General features: G+C 35.3%; 1 protein-coding gene across 3 annotated transcripts in view; it reads left to right on the top strand.

Moving 5' to 3' along the window:
* Window positions 1-17984, top strand: part of LOC121736076 (cysteine sulfinic acid decarboxylase) — a 77161-nt gene that overhangs the window by 23619 nt on the left and 35558 nt on the right. For 2 of the 3 annotated variants that reach the window (XM_042127131.1, XM_042127132.1), the window contains exons 6-9: window positions 5315-5498; window positions 7190-7267; window positions 9243-9397; window positions 13749-13871. In XM_042127131.1, the coding sequence (XP_041983065.1) occupies window positions 5315-5498; window positions 7190-7267; window positions 9243-9397; window positions 13749-13871 (540 nt within the window). Of the gene's footprint in view, window positions 1-1678; window positions 1691-5314; window positions 5499-7189; window positions 7268-9242; window positions 9398-13748; window positions 13872-17984 lie in introns of all 3 variants that reach the window. The other variant, XM_042127130.1, reaches the window with a different exon arrangement.

Raw genomic sequence — 17984 nt, 5'->3', positions numbered from 1 at the left:
ACGTAAAGGTGCCGGTTGGCAGCGGACGACATGAACCAACCGCAGACGACGTGTCGTCGCGACACGAAGCTAGCGACACATTCATAGAAATACATAGAAATGACGTGTCGCGTTGCAACTTCATGTAGGCGGCTTCCAGCTTGTACCTTTATACTTTATTCCCAGGAGTTTGTTTTAGTAGTCGGTTAAGATCTGAAAACACCCTTATGTCAGGTTTCTCAGGGTTTTAAACAGGAAACACATGCTAGCACTTTTGATTGGCTAATGTCTATTGAAAATATTTACTCCTGTGTGAACACCGCAGAAACAGGACATTTTCCCCGCGTTCCACAAAAGCGTCTTTGCTCTTGTCTAGTTTGACAGATTCTGAGACAGGGCAGGGCAGGGCAGGGATAGGGAAATATTATATACATATAGTAAGAGCTTCTTTGTTCTTGTCCAATTTAACGGATTTTTTATTTATTATGGGGGATGAAAGGCCTTTTTCTGAAAAATTTTGTTACTCATGTTGAATATACCATCATTGATATCACTTACCATCAGATGAGTAGACCATGTTGACTCTTATCGGTCTTGTTGGCTCCTTATCAAGTTCTGCAGATTTTTTATCTTGGGGGATGAAAGGTACGCTTTTTCTAAAAATTTTAGTGGCTCATGTTAAATCTATTTACCTTATTGATATAAGTTACTATCAGATGAGTAACTACCATGTTGACTCTTATCAGTCCCGTTAGCTCCTTATCGAGTTCTTACGTTTAAAATCAATTTCCACCATAATGGTATATTACGGCGCGAGATAAGCTCCATTTGTCGATTATGTCGATTGATAACCGTTTATGTGGTTTCCTGTGTAAATATAACAATATTTAGATTTTAGAGACATGGTGGAAGAGTGGTTTCTTGAACTCCTCTACTGTGTCTTCTACTGAGCATTAGTCCGAGTCCAAAATCGAGAATCGAATTTACTCGATCACAGTAGTTTTTGGTACTCCCAAGTCCCAACATCGACAGTCGACACTAGCGTCTAGCACACGATGGTGCGTTGGCACAGTAGACAGAATTATAGAGTATGCCGACTTAAAACTGATGTTGAAATTTTTAAATTTGACGTATTATGACGAAAATCGTCGCTAGGGTTGTTAACTTGTTACCTACGAATTTAAAACTATGACATATTCGCTGGACGTGTTCCTCTTTGGTGGTATTGTTGTTTGTGTTTTGGCACATGCGATTAAAATTGTCAGAATTCAATTTTGAAATGTTTATTTTAAATATTTAAAATAAATTATATCAGCCAGCGCGGGGCACATTCCGTTCATAATCCTAGTGAAACCCGACGAATTTGACAGATATTGAAACCTGTCCGTCTCTTTGCAGTCGAACTACTGGTAGTTATGTCTATTGTGGCGTTGGCTTTCGTGATAATTGAAGTTTGACGTTTGGTCAATGCGATTTTAATTTTGATTCGAGTCAGTTTAAACTTGAAAGAGTCACAAATCACAATCAAAGCTATATGAAAATCGAAGTCGAAGCTGACTCGTTCGAAATCGAAATTGTTTTTTGCGTTGTTCTGATTCATTTTGGAGATTGTATAGACTATAGACTATTACTTATACTGTATAGTAATGTAAGCGTTATGTAAATAGCTTATATAACTTGTATGTACACGCACACTAAGGCGGAGGTGTCAGTAAGTATTTTGTACATATTACGCTTGTTTTGCGTGTAGGTAGTTTGTACACGGAAAAGGAAGGCATGCTTGTATGTTGTAAGCACTAAGCTTATTTCAGTTTTTTCGTTCGAGTTTTCTATAATCACAGGGGGCTTATTCTCATGACTAGTATGTCGATTCGAGCGCAGGCCCCGTACCACGAAACCGTTTTGAGACTCAAACAATCGAACGAGAATGCCGCGTGACGCGTCTTACTCTAACAAACGTGAAACGACGTTGTTAGAGCAGGACGCGGCATTCTCGTTCAATTTTTTGAGTCTCAAAACGGTTTCGTAGTAGGCCTCCTGGTTCGCGCACACAATATTATGCTGTCTTACAAGCGAGTGCGACTGCTTGCGATCGGAATTCAAGGCATGAGAATTATAGGTTCCCCGATCACAATGCTAAAATCATCATGCTAGCTTTGCCATTTTGCATTCATATATTTTTAAGAGGTAACCAACTGTAATAATACTGAAAAAAAAGAATTAGATTATCGTGAAATATATTTTAAGTTCTTAAGCATAATTTTGAAACATGCTAACACAGCAAAAATGTTCTATGCCCAGCTAGACTATTTTCGCTTTTATCAGACCAAGAAAAAGTTCAGAATCTGATAAGCGAGTTAATGTATTTCATAGTTCATACAATGCACCATCGCTATTTGCTATTTGTTTGTTACATACTTGAGATAAATAGGGTTGCCAACTTAGAATGAATGTTGAACAATTTTTACGTGTTTGTTTTTTTTAGTTAAGTAGGTCAATTTTGCTAAATAATATTGTAATAATACTGTGTCGTGTTCTGTCTGTAAGTGCTTCCGATGCAATCAAAGACAAAACAAAAAAAAAGATAAAATTCTCGTAAGCATCAAACGAATTTCAAATGCGTTTTTATCAAAATCTCCAAAACAAGTCGATTGTCGTTTGTTTGAAGCATGTTAAAACACTATTTTGCCGTTTGATATTTTGATCTGGACTGGATCGAAACTGTATTAATCATCTAGATTAAACTAGTAGAATGGGAATACTATTATTTTATTTCTGACATAATACCAAACTCCTCTGTAAGAAAACTCTAAAGGAGCTGTAGATAATAATTAATTAATTGTATAGCAAGCAAACTGTAAAATATAAGTAATTTTAAAATGATTATCTACAACATTTTTCGTTCGGTCGGCAACCCTAGTGGATTTGAATCACAATTTTGATAAGTCATCAACTTGAGTCATCCGCGCTGATACAATTACGACGGGATTGGATGTTCTACTCTGTTGCAACCCGCTAGGAGCGTCCTCATTTTGAGTAGGAATATTAGTTTTGAATAGCGAAAATATTATTTCAGTTCGAGCAAAGTTAGTTCTTTAAAGGCCTGTTATCACTTTGATTAGTGCGAGTGAATGATTAGTGATTAGTGATTAGGGCATAATAAAGGACTTGCACTAATCAGTCGTTGTCCACACATACTTTCTCCTGATTTTTAATCACCTGCAATAATCACCTGCACGGCCTACTACACCGGAATGGCCGCCCGTGGCCGTAGATTTTTCAAGCGATACTATGTATTACAATAGTGAAGATAAAGTTTAAAATCATATGACACTGAAAGTGCTCGCCTCGCCGGTGCCATTCCGGTGTAGCGCGGCCCTTACGCTTTAAATTAGGTTCGTCAAAATATTAATCAGTCTGAAAAACTTTTGAAAAGATAAACTCTTGGCAAAACCTTACCAATCGAGCCCAAATGCAGGAAAATCGACTAGAGTAAAGGCCAGTAACAGCCAGATTTTCGTCATTTTATAAAAACTAAAAGTTATCTCTGTCGATTTATAAAAGCTTCAGCTCAGCAGGAAGGTTAGAAAGAATACTACTTTTTTCGCATCTGTTAGTAGATGCGAATCTCTTTTCACATCTAGACCTATAAAATACGTGCCGAATTTTTTATTTTGTTGCCTACAACTAATTACATACCTAAATATTAAGGACCTGTTTCACCACTTTCTGATAAAGTGCCTATTAGGCACTTTATCTATTCACAACTTTTTTGACAGATTCTCCATACTTGACCTGTCAAGTTAATAGGATAGCCTTATCAGGAAGCGGTGAAACAGGCCCTAAGCATCCTTTTTTATACAGCAATTAAATAGTTCTTTAGTGATTTTATTTAAAGTTGTGCTTTCTTAGATATTGTAAAATAGACGTGACATTGGGCAATTGACCGTTTTATAACATTTGGCACACAAATGTCATATTTTATGACAACATCATCCATTCATTCTTTATCACATCATATTTTTAAATGTTATAGAAATATTGTATAGCTAATAGCTTCCGTTAGATGTTACTTTTAGCTTGTTATAGGGCTATTATGTATGTTTCTTTGCGTAATTATTTCATAATATATTATAGATAATAAAATAATAAAAATATAAATACAATACATAAGCCTTATAATAATTTGTCCTTGGCACATTTTTCAATATAATAGATAATAGATATATAATATATTGAAAAATGCGCTTGATAGATAAAGTCCAAAGACAAATTGTATTTATTAATTGTCATGTGCATACCCAGGATTTCAGTTGAGGGGGGGAGGGGGGGGGGGGGGCAGCAGCTCATACCTTCGAGAAGATGGTCGGTCTGGTACATATTATTTAAAAAAAAACATGAAAATTAATGAAAAACATGAGTATAGGTAATAGATTCCAGGGGGAGGGGCAGCTCCCCCCCCCCTGCCCCTACCTGGGTACGCCCATGTTCATTGTGTAACTTTTTTTAGTAAGGGGTATTTCTAGGTTGCAAAATTAGCATAGATGTAAAATAGATAAATAATTTCAAATGTATCTACAATCTACATAGATAAAATTTAATGTGTGTTTTTTGGAGTGTATCTAATTGTTTCTTTTGTAATATCACACACTATTGCGACTTACTCTTTTTCAAAACAAACAGAATTACAAATTCATGTGGAATTTTAATAGTTTTCACTTATGATACTTATTACATTTCATTATCACTTGAATGAATCATAGTTTCATAAGAAGCACTTAGTTTTAGATACAATATTATTGAATAAATCTGAAGTTCTGAACCATAATTTAGTAATTATATGTAATCCCATGTGGCCTGAAGGGTCCTTAGGCTTTTTTATATTTTAAAGACATAATTAATGTTTTCCCATTACCAATAAAAATATTTACACGGCAAATAACTAGATATACAATTTCTTCAGTTGTCTTTCTCCGGCAAAAAAAATCATGTGTTATAATTTATAATTTAGATGATGCTTAGCGATGCTTTATATCAATTCTCACACATTTTTGATATCTAACTTCGTTGTCGAAATTCGCAAATGTAATAACTAAGGGCTGGTTGAGCCTCTCTGACATTGGCAACACACTGAGTCGGCCATATTATAAAAGGAGAAGAACTAAGAGCTCGGCAGGGCGTTCACGACACGGATTCGGAAACTTTACCGTGCGGTCATTGGTCAATGCCTAGCACGGCGAGCGTTTATTGGATGTCGCGCGATGAAGTTTCCGAATCCGAGTCGAATTAGGCATTGTGAATGGGAGCCCTGGTTTTAATGTCATTAACCCTCCAGGTGGCGACGCGCATAATGCGTCAGCTGATCGAGCAGTTCAGCGCGGGCGATCTGTTCGGGCGAGAGAACTACGAGTACTACGCGCGCGTGACCGGCCGAGTGCTGAGGGTGCGCGACGAGTGGATCTGCTCCTTCCGCGACCCCCCGCCGCCGCGACACCGCCGCGACCAGGAGGCGTATGCCAGTGAGTAGACCCCTTGAACTGTTTGACTAACCTCCATATTAAAGTAAAAAACCCAAGGAGCGGAATAGTGCAGGGATTTGTTGAGATGGGCGTTGAGTGTGGAAAAGTTGTCCTTCCTCGACCTATCACCTACCGCCGACGAGGCAACGCTGCGACCAGGAGGCATATGCCAGTAAGTAGATCCTGAGATCCCCTGAGAGTTGGCAGTAGATTTAAACCTGTAAGTAGTCACATTAAACAGGAGACCCCGAACCCTAGCAGCAACCTGAGGCTAGTGCATCCCTGAGATCCTTAAACTGACAGTAGAAACAAACCCACCTGGGAGCTCCAATCCCTTAGATCCCTGCACTGCAGTAGTGACAGTAAGTGCACATGGGATTAAAACCTACCCAGGCGCGATGGAGCAGACCAGCGCGGATACTTGTTCTTGCGCAAGCAACTTCTTCCGAGTCCCGACTGTCGCGCACGATTTTCAGGCGGGCCATGCCCCCATAACATATTATATTTTATTTATTGTATCTGTGGTCTTTATCTATGCGCAGAAAACGCGCTTGTCTGAACGCGCCCATTCCGACGTGTGCGTTTTTTGCGCGCGCGAATTCAGCTCGCGTGTTTTCCCAAACACCTTGGCTACAGCAGAAAACGCGCACGTCTGAATGCGCCGTTAGGTGGTCACTGTTTGAACCTATTTAGTGCCTTGTAACTTGTGAGACTGTTATACTGCATTTATACATTCGCGTTCGCTATTCGCCTCGTCATTCGACGAAACATCCCACGAAACATTCGTATACGAATGCTGTCGCGAACTACCGTTCACACATTCGTGGGGTGATTCATTTTGATATTCGCACACGAACATGGAGGACGTGTTCATATCATGATAGCGATGTTGAATGAGGAATATGAAATTTATGATAGCGATATTTTGGGTCCCAAATGAGCTCATCCTTTTTGTAAAATTATAGAAATTCTAAAATTCGCCCTTCACTCCACTCCATTTTTATTACATAATAATACTAAAAAATAATAATAAATCTTTATTAAAAACCGAAATATATTTCCTTATTATATTAGCCCGCCAAACTGCATAGCAGTTTATCGGCGAGCTATGCGCTCATAAATAATATATTAAAACTAATAAATATAATAATATACTTTAACTACAAAATCTTTTTGTATGTATAATGTAAGTATAATAAGTTAAATCTTAAATTATGACTTATAAGTTTACACAATAGTAAGAAAAGAAACGACTGTAATAACTAATAACATTGTACTATAACATAATAATAATTATAACATGATAACATTTTTCATATACACTGTACTAAAAATAGGCTTATTTTCAGTACAGTGTACAGTCAAATATTACGCATGTTCGGCTTTGTACTGTACGTCCTGTAGGGTCGGACGCTAGCTGTCAACTGAATGCAGGCGAATGTGTAAACAGTAAGTTCGTATTCGCTATTCGTGCCCTTTGATTCGCGCCCGAAAAACCGCTCTCAACGCGAATGCCACGAATAGCGAGGCAAAGTGCGAGGCGAATAGCGAGCGCACTGTTTACACATTCGTGTTCGTCATTCGCCTCGTGATTCGCCTTGCTATTCGTGCGAATGTATAAATGCGGTATTAGGAATGGTCTGAGCAAAACGTATGCCTAATATTGAAACGATGTTATCCGCTATTTCCAGAGCAACTGTCGCTGGAGGCTGAGAAGACGTGGCTGCAGTGCGAGTGTGACCGCTGGGGCAACAAGTACAACCTTGAGGGTGAGACAACCGTACAATACAGGGTTTACCAGAACTAAGTGATAATACTTTAGGGCGTGTATGTGTCCCTTATATAGAGTTCACTGCTTAGCGGCGCTGAAAGACATGCTTTTGACTTCCATGTTTCTATGAGGAATGGATCATAGGTCATGAACTATGCCCATACAATATTTAAAAAAGTTACTCTTGGCTACAAGGGCGGATCCAACTTTGGCGCCAGGGGGGGGGGGGGGGGGTCATCATCGATCCCGAGTCATGCGTTTGCCGTCAAACAAAGTATTAGGTATATTAAATTAATTAAGTATTGAAATTTGAAAGTACTTAAATAAAATCTATAAAAATATATAAAATCAGTATGTTTCACAATTTTACTTAGTGGTTCACCTAGGACCTGGACCCAGCCCAGGGGGGGTCATGGACCCCCATGACCCCCCCCCTGGATCCGCCCTTGCTTGGCTATTAGGGTAGATGACTTTAGCATGCTACATTCATTTGAAAGCTACCTATATATTCGCGAACGTTGACCTTGCATAATAATATTTAAGATATAAACTAATTACAAATGTAAAATAATGAATATTTATTACATTTTTATTACTTTGTAGCACAGAGAATTTCTTAGAAATTCGTATATTAATATCCTGAAAAGATTATTAATAAAAAGATTTGCATATAAATACGTTGTATCTGACTATAACAATGTAATAAAAGCAGTAATGTCTTGGCCTAATATCTAAATTTTTTGTGTCGCTGTTCGCAAGAAATTAAAATATTTGTTAACTCTTTAGCCCGTAAAAAAATAGAAGACGCCAAACCTAATTTTACTAACTGAATATTAATGATTAGATAAGAACGCACACAGAAGTCTTCCGACTTCTGCAAAAAGTTTTTTTCTGTGTTTATTTTGACAAAATTTTGCCAAAAACACTAACATAAAAGGAGATTCTTTTTTTACCCAGTGTGTCCGAAGGTGTTGTAGGTAAAACCGATAACGAAATTCATTAAAAATTTACTTTGCAGATCGCTGCGACAGTCATTAATTTCTTCTTGAGTATATTACATTACTATAACTTAAATTGTAAATATTGGTGAGTGTCAAATTGTGTAAAGAGTTATGGTGAGACCGCAGTAAAGCGACACGACACGACTCGTTCACGTTCCATGCTCACGTTTGTAAACGTGAATACGTCAGTATTACAAATTGTAATACTGACGTATTCACGTTTGTAATACGTCAGTTTTATGGAACGTGAAGTGTCGTGTCGTGTCGCTGCCGCGTAGTGCTGTCTTACCTTAAAACTAACACGCATCAGGTATGAGGAAGCACATGATAATGTCATTGTAGTTCATTAGTTAAGCACCGTTATTAGTTTATCCTCATTTATTAATAGCTTTTTAAACTTATTAGGTAGTCGTAGATTTACGAAAAAAAAAATGGAATTTAACTTGATGAGTCGGTCGTATTTTATGTATGATTATAAAAAAAAATTTTGCTATCGTATTTTAATTCTGTACGCCGAATTGGAATCACAACACAAGTAGACGTATATCGTAGTTTGTGAATAAAGCTTTCTTCTACATGTATTCTTTTTTAAACGGTTTTGTCACCACATATTCCCCACACCAATATCCTATCCTATATAGTATCTCCTGTGTCGCCAGTAGGCTTACTACGAAATCGTTTTGAGACTCAAACAATCGGACGAGAATGCCGCGTCCTGCTCTAACAACGTCATTTCACGTTTGTTACAGTAGGACGCGGCATTCTCGTACGATTGTTTGAGTCTCAAAACCGTTTTGTGGTACGGGCCCAGGATCGACAGCGGTATCCCAATACAAAAATCCTTTTAATGAGCATTCTTTTAATCCGCAGGAATTAATCAGAAGAAAAATACATATAGACGAACACAAGTCATAACCTCCTTTTTGAAAGTCGGTTCAAAATATGAGGAGTACTAATAATCTTCTCTTCCAGGTTTATCTAAGTCTGAGGAGTGTCAATCGATGCCGGCGCTGATGGGGGCGGCGGGGGGCGCGGGTGCGGGGGCGGGGCTCGGCATCATCCCCGAGCACTCCCTACTCGACTCCTGCACGCGCCTGTCAATCTCGCTCGAGGAGAGCGTCTTCAAGGTACACTGCACCATCTGCCATCCATCCTGGGGAGGAAAAAGCGGAACATCTTCCTAGCTTTTTGCAGGACGATCGTGGGTGTAGTTTTTAAGAGAAATAGCAATATTATAATCTGTGATACTAATTAGGTTCTATTGATAGGTTAACAGCTGTGATATTAGGATAGTTTTTGTATCGTGCCACTGTTCTATTGAGTTTAGTGAGACAATGTATTAATTTTAGAAATTTTATTTGTTATTAAGTATTAATTTGAATATTGTACTATAATTGGCTATTTTAAATTATTCATAGTAGGTCGTGAACAGGAAATATATTTGGGAAAAATTGTATTATGTGAATTAACGAGCCCTGATAATGTTAGGGGGAGGAACTATAAAAAAAAGGTACACTGCACCCTATGTGCACGCTATAGAGCTCAGATTCCAGTGGGGCGGGGCTCGGCATCAATTTTAATAGTAATCGCACGAATAAAATATCTCGTGGACCTCTGATTGGTTAAACACTACAATTTTGCATACGGTTGACACTTTTATATACAATAGGGAAGATGCGATATTTTTATTTTTCTGTTTATTTTGAAGAACTCCATGTAGAATAGACCATAAGAATATTAAAAAAATTAAAACACTAAAATTTACTGCAAAACTGCGGTTTAGGATTGTCAATTTCAATTTTGGCGCCAAAACGCACCTGTAGTCTGTATGACGTCACTACTGTTTGACAATTATTGACAATGGCCCCACCTGATCGTACCTCTCAAAAAGTTGTCATGCTCCGCATTCCATTTAGCGTTAAAAACGATCAAAACGCTCAATTTTGATAGTTTTTAACGCTAAATTGGAATGCGAATAGCAGATGTGACGGCAGAACGCACGACAGAACGCTGATTATAGTTTGTGCGTTTTATGATGATATGCGTGACACATTATAATTGACAATAGTAGGGAAGTTACCTAACAAAAATTAATCGATAGTTTAAAAATATCGAATCACTTCGTAAAGGAATTGCAATCGAAATTATCGATTTCGTACTGACATTTCAGTGGTGCCGGCGATTTAAGATGGCCGCCCTTTTTTATCGATTTGATTTCGATTCAACAGAGTCAATCTCTATTGACATAAGTTCCGTTTCATGCATCTGAAATTTTTCAAATGTTTTCGTAACAATAATTTTTCACAATTAATATTTATAATTTTATATTACTAAGTTAGCATTTAGCAACTTTTCGTTTTTATTCATTTACAATTATAGGAACATTTGTTTTTGTAGATGGAATATAATTTATTACATTTTTTTTTGTTTTCTTGTAAAAAAAAACCGTAGCAAGGAATATGAAAACTGTCACCCATATCATCTTAAAACGCACAAACTATAGTGTTTTGAAATCCGTTCCGTTTCAAGTTACTTTTAATTCTTAATTTTTGTAAAAAACAATATTTTATAAAATATTAACCTTGCAGTGGCCCTTCTTTTATATTTTTTTAGCAAAATTTTTATAACTATTATATTATGTGCAATGTGCATGTTTCCTATTTAATAATAATAATAATAATAATAATAATCTTTATTTGCAAAAATATGGTCATAAGATGGTACAATTTTACAGTGTCTCACATATTTTGGTCGATTTTCTCGACATGCAAACATTAAAATATGAACATTGGTCAAGACTCAAGATAGTAACATTAGTTCCATAATAATCATTACATTGTCATAATCACTACACAATTAATAATCAAATTTATAAGTTAAGGCATATAATATCGTATTTTTAAACATGTCAATTAAAAAATATTAAAATTAGCAATGCATACAGTAATTAAATTAAATTCATCGTCTAAAACGATTTAAATAACAAAAAGAAAAAAAAAAAAGAAGTTATAATGTCAGTGTCATTTTTACAATTCTGTGCTATACATTGTGGTCATATAATCAAGTTATACAATAATTATTTATTGATTATAATAATAAATTAAATAAAAATGTCAATCCAATAAAAATGTCAGTCAAATTTACAATTATTAAAATTATTAAATAAGGGTTATTTACCATAGATGTCAAAGAATTTAAAATTACAGAATTATTTAATTGTAGTAGGAAATTATAAAAAATATCAACAATCTAATTTTAACTTGATCAAAACCTTCCTACATTTTGTCTGTCTTCAAAATATTCTTTATTTGAATAAAAACATTTGTCTAACAGCCAAGAAAACAAACTATTTTTAAATTTATTGTAGGTTGTTATATTTTTTATATTATTTGGTAGCTTATTATATATATTTATTGACATGATAAATGCATTTCTACGATAAATTTCAAGATTTTGTTTAGGTACCCAAATTTTATGCTTATGCCTACTTGATCCTTGTTTCTGCATTTCTTGATTTGTTGGAAATAGATATTGGTATTTTTTAACAAAGAGACAGATCTCAAATATATACTGACACGGTAGGGGGAGAATTTTCAGGTCTTTAAATAGCGGTTTACAATGTTCCAAGTAGTCAGCTCCCGCTATAGCCCTTATGCATCTTTTTTGAACAATAAATGCCCTTGTGATATCTGATGAGTTCCCCCATAATATTAACCCATATCTTAAAATAGACGCAACATATCCGTGGTATGCCATTAGTGCTGAATTAACAGATGCTATATTTCTAATTCTTCTCAAGGCAAATATAAATCGATTCAATTTATTACACACATTGTCAACATGGTCTTTCCACTTCATGTCATTGTCAATTGTAAAACCTAGAAAGTTTGTTGTTGTCACACATTTTATAGGATCTAATTCATTGTCATTATCATCAATTTTTTTATTAAATTTAATAATTTTTGTCTTATCTAAATTAATTTTCAAATTATTCTTATTTAGCCAATTTATTATATTATTCAATTCAATTTTAATATCATGATTTAATTGTCCTTTTTTACATTTAATTATCAATGTCGTGTCATCAGCAAACATAATACATTCATGATTTGTTGAATGTGGCAAGTCGTTAATATACAATAAAAATAGAATAGGACCAAGTATACTGCCCTGTGGGACTCCGATAGTATTCAATTTGAATTGCGACTGATATTTTTTTAATCTTTTGTTGGATAAATTAGTTATTTCTGTACACTGTGTCCTCTTTTCTAAGTAAGATTTAAACCAATCGTTAGCATTTCCTCTGATACCACATTTATCTAATTTATTGAGTAGTATTTTATGTTCCACAAAATCAAAGGCCTTACTCATATCCAAGAATACTGCGGCGGCTTCTAGACCTTTGTCAATAGCCTCACCGATTTGTTTAATTAGAGAGAAACAAGCTAGGGTGGTAGAGCTCCCTTTTATAAAACCAAATTGTTGCTTAGTCAATATATTATTAGTGCTAAGGTAACTCATTAATTTAGTTTGCATTGCTTTTTCGAACACTTTTGAAAATATAGGTACTATTGTAACCGGTCTATAATTTGCAATATTCTCTCTATCACCTTTTTTGTAGAGGGGTTTAACGATCGATTTTTTTAATTGATTTGGAAAATGCCCCTGTTCAAATGATAGGTTCACCGTGTGACTAATAGGGATGCATATATATTTTGCTGCCAACTTTACTATTTTCGTTACAATTCCGTCATAGCTTGCCGACTGTGTATCGTTCAAAGACTTAATGATTTTGTATATATCTTGTGGCACAGTTGGGGATAAATACATAGAGTTGCTATAATTTCTTGTAGAATTGTCATCTTTTGTATTCATGTCAATATTTCCATTTTTATTATTTGTAGTTGTCTTAGTTAGATTAATGAAATAATTATTAAAGAGCTCTGCTATGTCATTACTATTTGTATATACTCTATTTTTTGTTTTTATTATATTTATGTTCTTATTATTAATTATACTGCCCATGTTAGTTTTTATCACATTCCAGGTAGCCTTACATTTGTTTTTTGATTTTTTTATGTAGTTATTATTGAATGAACTTTGAGCTTTACTTATACATTTTTTTAATATTTTTGTGTAATTTTTATATTATTTTTTTTGTTCCTCTTTATTTGCTTTCTTATATTTGTAACTAAGGTATAATGATCTCTTAACAGCGCAGGATCTTTTAATACCTTTTGTTATCCAGCGCGTTGGCTTAGATTTTTGACAAATTTTTATTTTTATTACCGGAAAACAGAGGTAGTAGAACATGGTGAAGGTATCATAGAACCTTTAATTGCGCACTAGTTGGCGACGCGTGCGGAGTGCCACGCCCCCATAACATAATATGACTTATTTCTAAAAATCTGTGATCCTTATTATCTCTCGTCCATAAAACATGGTGATGATGATTAATGACGATGACGATGATTCCAGGTGTCAGTGAGCTCGTCGTCCCAGTCGTCTCGGTCCAACTCGAGCCCGCACATGACGCTGGACGAACTGCGAGCGATCAACAAGTACGCTGAGAGTACTAAGAGCCTCTCCTACTTGCCCCAGGTAAGGTCCAAGCCTTTAAATTATTATATCGATATATTATTATAATTATATAAACTTTACTCTATAAAAGTTAAGGCCAAGCGCAACTTTAAAAACGCTTGGAAAAAATGGAAGGGGAATGCGCAATGTTTTAGTTCCCTTTGGTGAGCGAGGTGGGTACGCTATTGGTAGATAAGGGTCAATTTATACTAGCGCAGAGTCGAAGCGCATCGAAGCGAAGTTTACCAAAATTGAACATAACAAATTCAATCTTAATTCCAGAGCGTACATAATACTTCTAAGAGAGTACATAATACTTCTAAGATTTTTAAAAGGTAGGGCATTTCGCTCGTTGGCACGCCACCAACGCTGATTGGTCTCGCGCAGAATCGCAGAAGTAATGTGTGCGTTACGCTCTGGAATTATGGTTGAATTTGTTATGTTTCGTTTTTTGCTTCGACTCTGCGCCAGTATACATTGACCTAAGTGATCAGACGAGTCGTTATTGGTAGATCGCGATCAGACGATAGCACACTATTGGTGGCTTTTGTGGCAGGTCACTGGTAACTTTTGTACGTTATTAATAGTTATCGTACACATGTTCCAACTATCCTCTCCAGATTCGCCAAGTGTTCTTAAAGTTGTGTGCGGCCTTTATACAGATACATAACATTTTAAAATAGGTTATTAGTAATTGTTAATTAAAGTATCGTGACATCTCTTTCATATAAAACGAGAGAGAGAAAACATGATATTTGATCAACGATTAACTTTTAGTCAGCCTTAAGTTGGCCTTTATGTTTTTAAACGAACTCTCGTTAGGTTCTAGAATGTTCCAAACAAACACTAAAAGCTCTGCTAGATCCTTTAGATTTGACTAGTTAATAGAGGAAAAGAACTTTTATGGTATTAACTTTAAGACTGTATTCCCCAATGCTAGAGTTCTAGATATTTTTTTCAATTTATATAGGTTTCATTCAATATACCCTAAAACCTTAAAATACCTGACCTAAGTGTACCCAACCTAAAAGTTAATATTTGATAACTAATAGATAGAAACCATAAACACAAATCACTGGTTCTATACAGGTGTAAATAACAAACCTTCTTTTCTATTAAATTTAAGATTGTTTGAATTTTAGCGCGCACTAAAGGAATTATTGTTTAAATAATGGTGAAAAGGTTTAACTAATATCGCACCCGTAGTCACGAAATGTATTTGTCTATCTGTTCACTTATGTAAACCACTGGTTGATGATATCTGCGTTTGTTTTCGTGATATCAAAAGAAGCAACGAAAGATTTTGGAAGTATTTGATGTCTAGCAAAACCTCATTCATTATACAGTGTGTAACAAAAATAAGTGATAATACTTTAGGGTGTGTACGTGTTCCTTGTAGAGAGTTCACTGTGAAAGTAGCAGTGCTGAAAGACCAATTTTTTTTTTCACTTTTGTATGGGGAAACTCGTGACGCTCGGGCCCTTGCCCATACAAAAGTGAAAAAAAAATTTCGTCTTTCAGCGCTGCCACTTTCACAGTGAACTCTCTACAAGAAACACGTACACACCCTAAAGTATTATCACTTATTTTTGTTACACCCTGTATATGCTCAATGATATAGTCACTACGGTCAGTAAAAGTACTAAGTGTATTTTCTGTGTGATATATAAAATTGTACATATTTGATGTATCGTATAATTCAGTGGTTTATCGTTGCATGATAAAAAAAATGGTTTCTGCCAGGCAACTATGCTTCATACATAAAACTAAGTGTCTTGTTTACAAAGGGCGAATTTTAGTTTTTAATAATATGTAGTTTTTAAATTAGTTTTAAATAAAAGAAAAATACAGATTATTATATAAAACGAGTCTAAGGGCCTGTTTCACCACTTCCTGATAAAGTGCCGAATAGACTATTCACAACTTTTTTGACAGATTCTTGATCTGTCAAGTTAATTGGTGGATAGCCTATTCGTCACTTATTAGGAAGTGGTGTAACAGGCCCTTACAAAATTAAAAATAGTTTAAATGTTAAAGTATTATAATATCGCCCTTACTGAACAAGAAATTACAAAAACGTTTAAGAAACTTTACATTGTGGTTCAATCAGCATAAAACCCATTAGCAGTAAATGTTATTTGGGTTTTAAAAAAAGTACACCTTTTCATTAGTTAAGTTAAAAGGTAAGTTCAGATACAGGGTTTTTCCGGACAATTCAAGTAAACGTTGAATACGCGAATATTTAGTTCGCCTAGCACTGCAGTGACAATGAAATGGCGTCGTTGCACTGTCGACACGACAGCAAAATATTCGCCGATTTGGGCCCGATTTATATGCATCTGCGTGACAGCGATAATTAAGTCATCACAAGCAATTGTATATAACGATTTATTTAAATACGGCCGTTTCGCCGCTATTTACATAGAATAGGGATTAAGATTAGCGAATTTTGTTAATAAAAAAAAAAAGAAATTACGGTAAAAAATAAGTGTTCCCAAAATTTCAGCTTGATAGCATTTGTATTTTTTTGTTATGCGCCTTCAAAGTTGGATCTTCCAGTCGATTTTTTTTCAATTAAATTTCTTAATATTTGTATACCATTCGATAACTTATACAATTAAAAGCCACTTTTGTTATAAAACCACTTTCATAAACGCAATATTTAAATATACCTATCGAACAAAGTTCTCTCCCGATGCATACAAACTACGAAAGAGTGACGTCATACTTTCGTAGCACTTTGTATGGAGCGTTTCGGGCAGGTCTATTTCATGAGATGTTTGAATTATCATATCTTGGTGATTTTTTAAGCTATCAGAGTCATTCTTTCAGCTATGTTTCTATTTTTTAAGGGTCTTTTAATTACCAATAAGAAAAAAAAAAAGTCATCATGCCTATTGCTTGTTATTTCATTGTGCAGCGGCCAAACTGCACGTTCACACGGGCTCATATAAATCGATACTTAGCGTTAACTTGAATTGTCCGGACTTACCCTCAATCTGAAAGAACCTTCATAATTAGCTTGATTTTGCTTTCATTCTCCTGGTAATGGGGCTTAAGCTGATTGTGCCCGTTCTCTGGCCGAACGGCATAATATGTTTATATAATTGGAACTAAATTTCTAAGTATGTAGTTATATCTGTGTTCATTGATACTAATTTTTGTGATGGTAGGTGTAACCCGATCCCAGCTTTTCACTAACCCCGTAATTAGTGTTAACAATAAATGGACGCTGTTAAGCAATCGTGTACTAACCCACAAAATACTTATTGAGTTATGAATGTCGTTTTGTTCTTTAGATCATTTAGAACAAGAATGCATTCATAAATCAACAAAAAAAAATTGTGGGTTAGTACACAGATGCTTAACTGCGACCAAATAATGATATTTTTAAATTTTTAATGTTGGTGCTTAATAACTAACAGAATGAAAAAATTGATGATGTGGTGTTGAAGTGTAAAATTTTGGCATGTCAGTTGTTTTTTATATTGGTAAAGTTTATTGAAGACATTTTAAAATTATATTTTTCCTTATTATGTTTATCGTAGAAACTTATAAAGTGCTTCACATCAAAATTAATTATTGGTGCTAAAATAAAAACTATCATGTTTTTTTTATATATAATTCAATAAAATGTACTTATAAGTTTTACTTCACCTTCAATCTGGGCTTATAAGGTGGTGTTATTTTCTATGATAGCTCTAATAACTATATATATACATATAGGGTAAGGAAGGGTTTAATATACAAATGGTATTACATTGAATATCAGATGGGCTAGATCTGAGTAAATGCTAGTGAAAATGACATCTGTTATATAACGCAATACGATCAGTAGGGTGAAATGAAAAAATAAAGTTTAATAAAAAAGACTGAGGAGAAAACCCATACAATAAACAGTGAAGGGTAATGTCTGTGAAACCCCATACTTACCATCAGGCGCAGGCGCGATCGCAGCCTGAACCTTGGGGGCTTTGTCACATAATTATAGCGGGGGTCACAAATAGGTATAATAATAAAATAAAAGATACAATAATCTACGTTTTGGATTGTCATGTCCCTCAGCCTGAAACTTGGGGCGTGGGGGGTTTGTAACGATATTTTCAAAGTCACGAATAATATAAGGCACAGACC

Source organism: Aricia agestis, chromosome 18, assembly GCF_905147365.1.
Source record: "Aricia agestis chromosome 18, ilAriAges1.1, whole genome shotgun sequence".
Taxonomy (NCBI): domain Eukaryota; kingdom Metazoa; phylum Arthropoda; class Insecta; order Lepidoptera; family Lycaenidae; genus Aricia; species Aricia agestis.
This window is presented reverse-complemented; position numbering and strand designations above follow the sequence as displayed.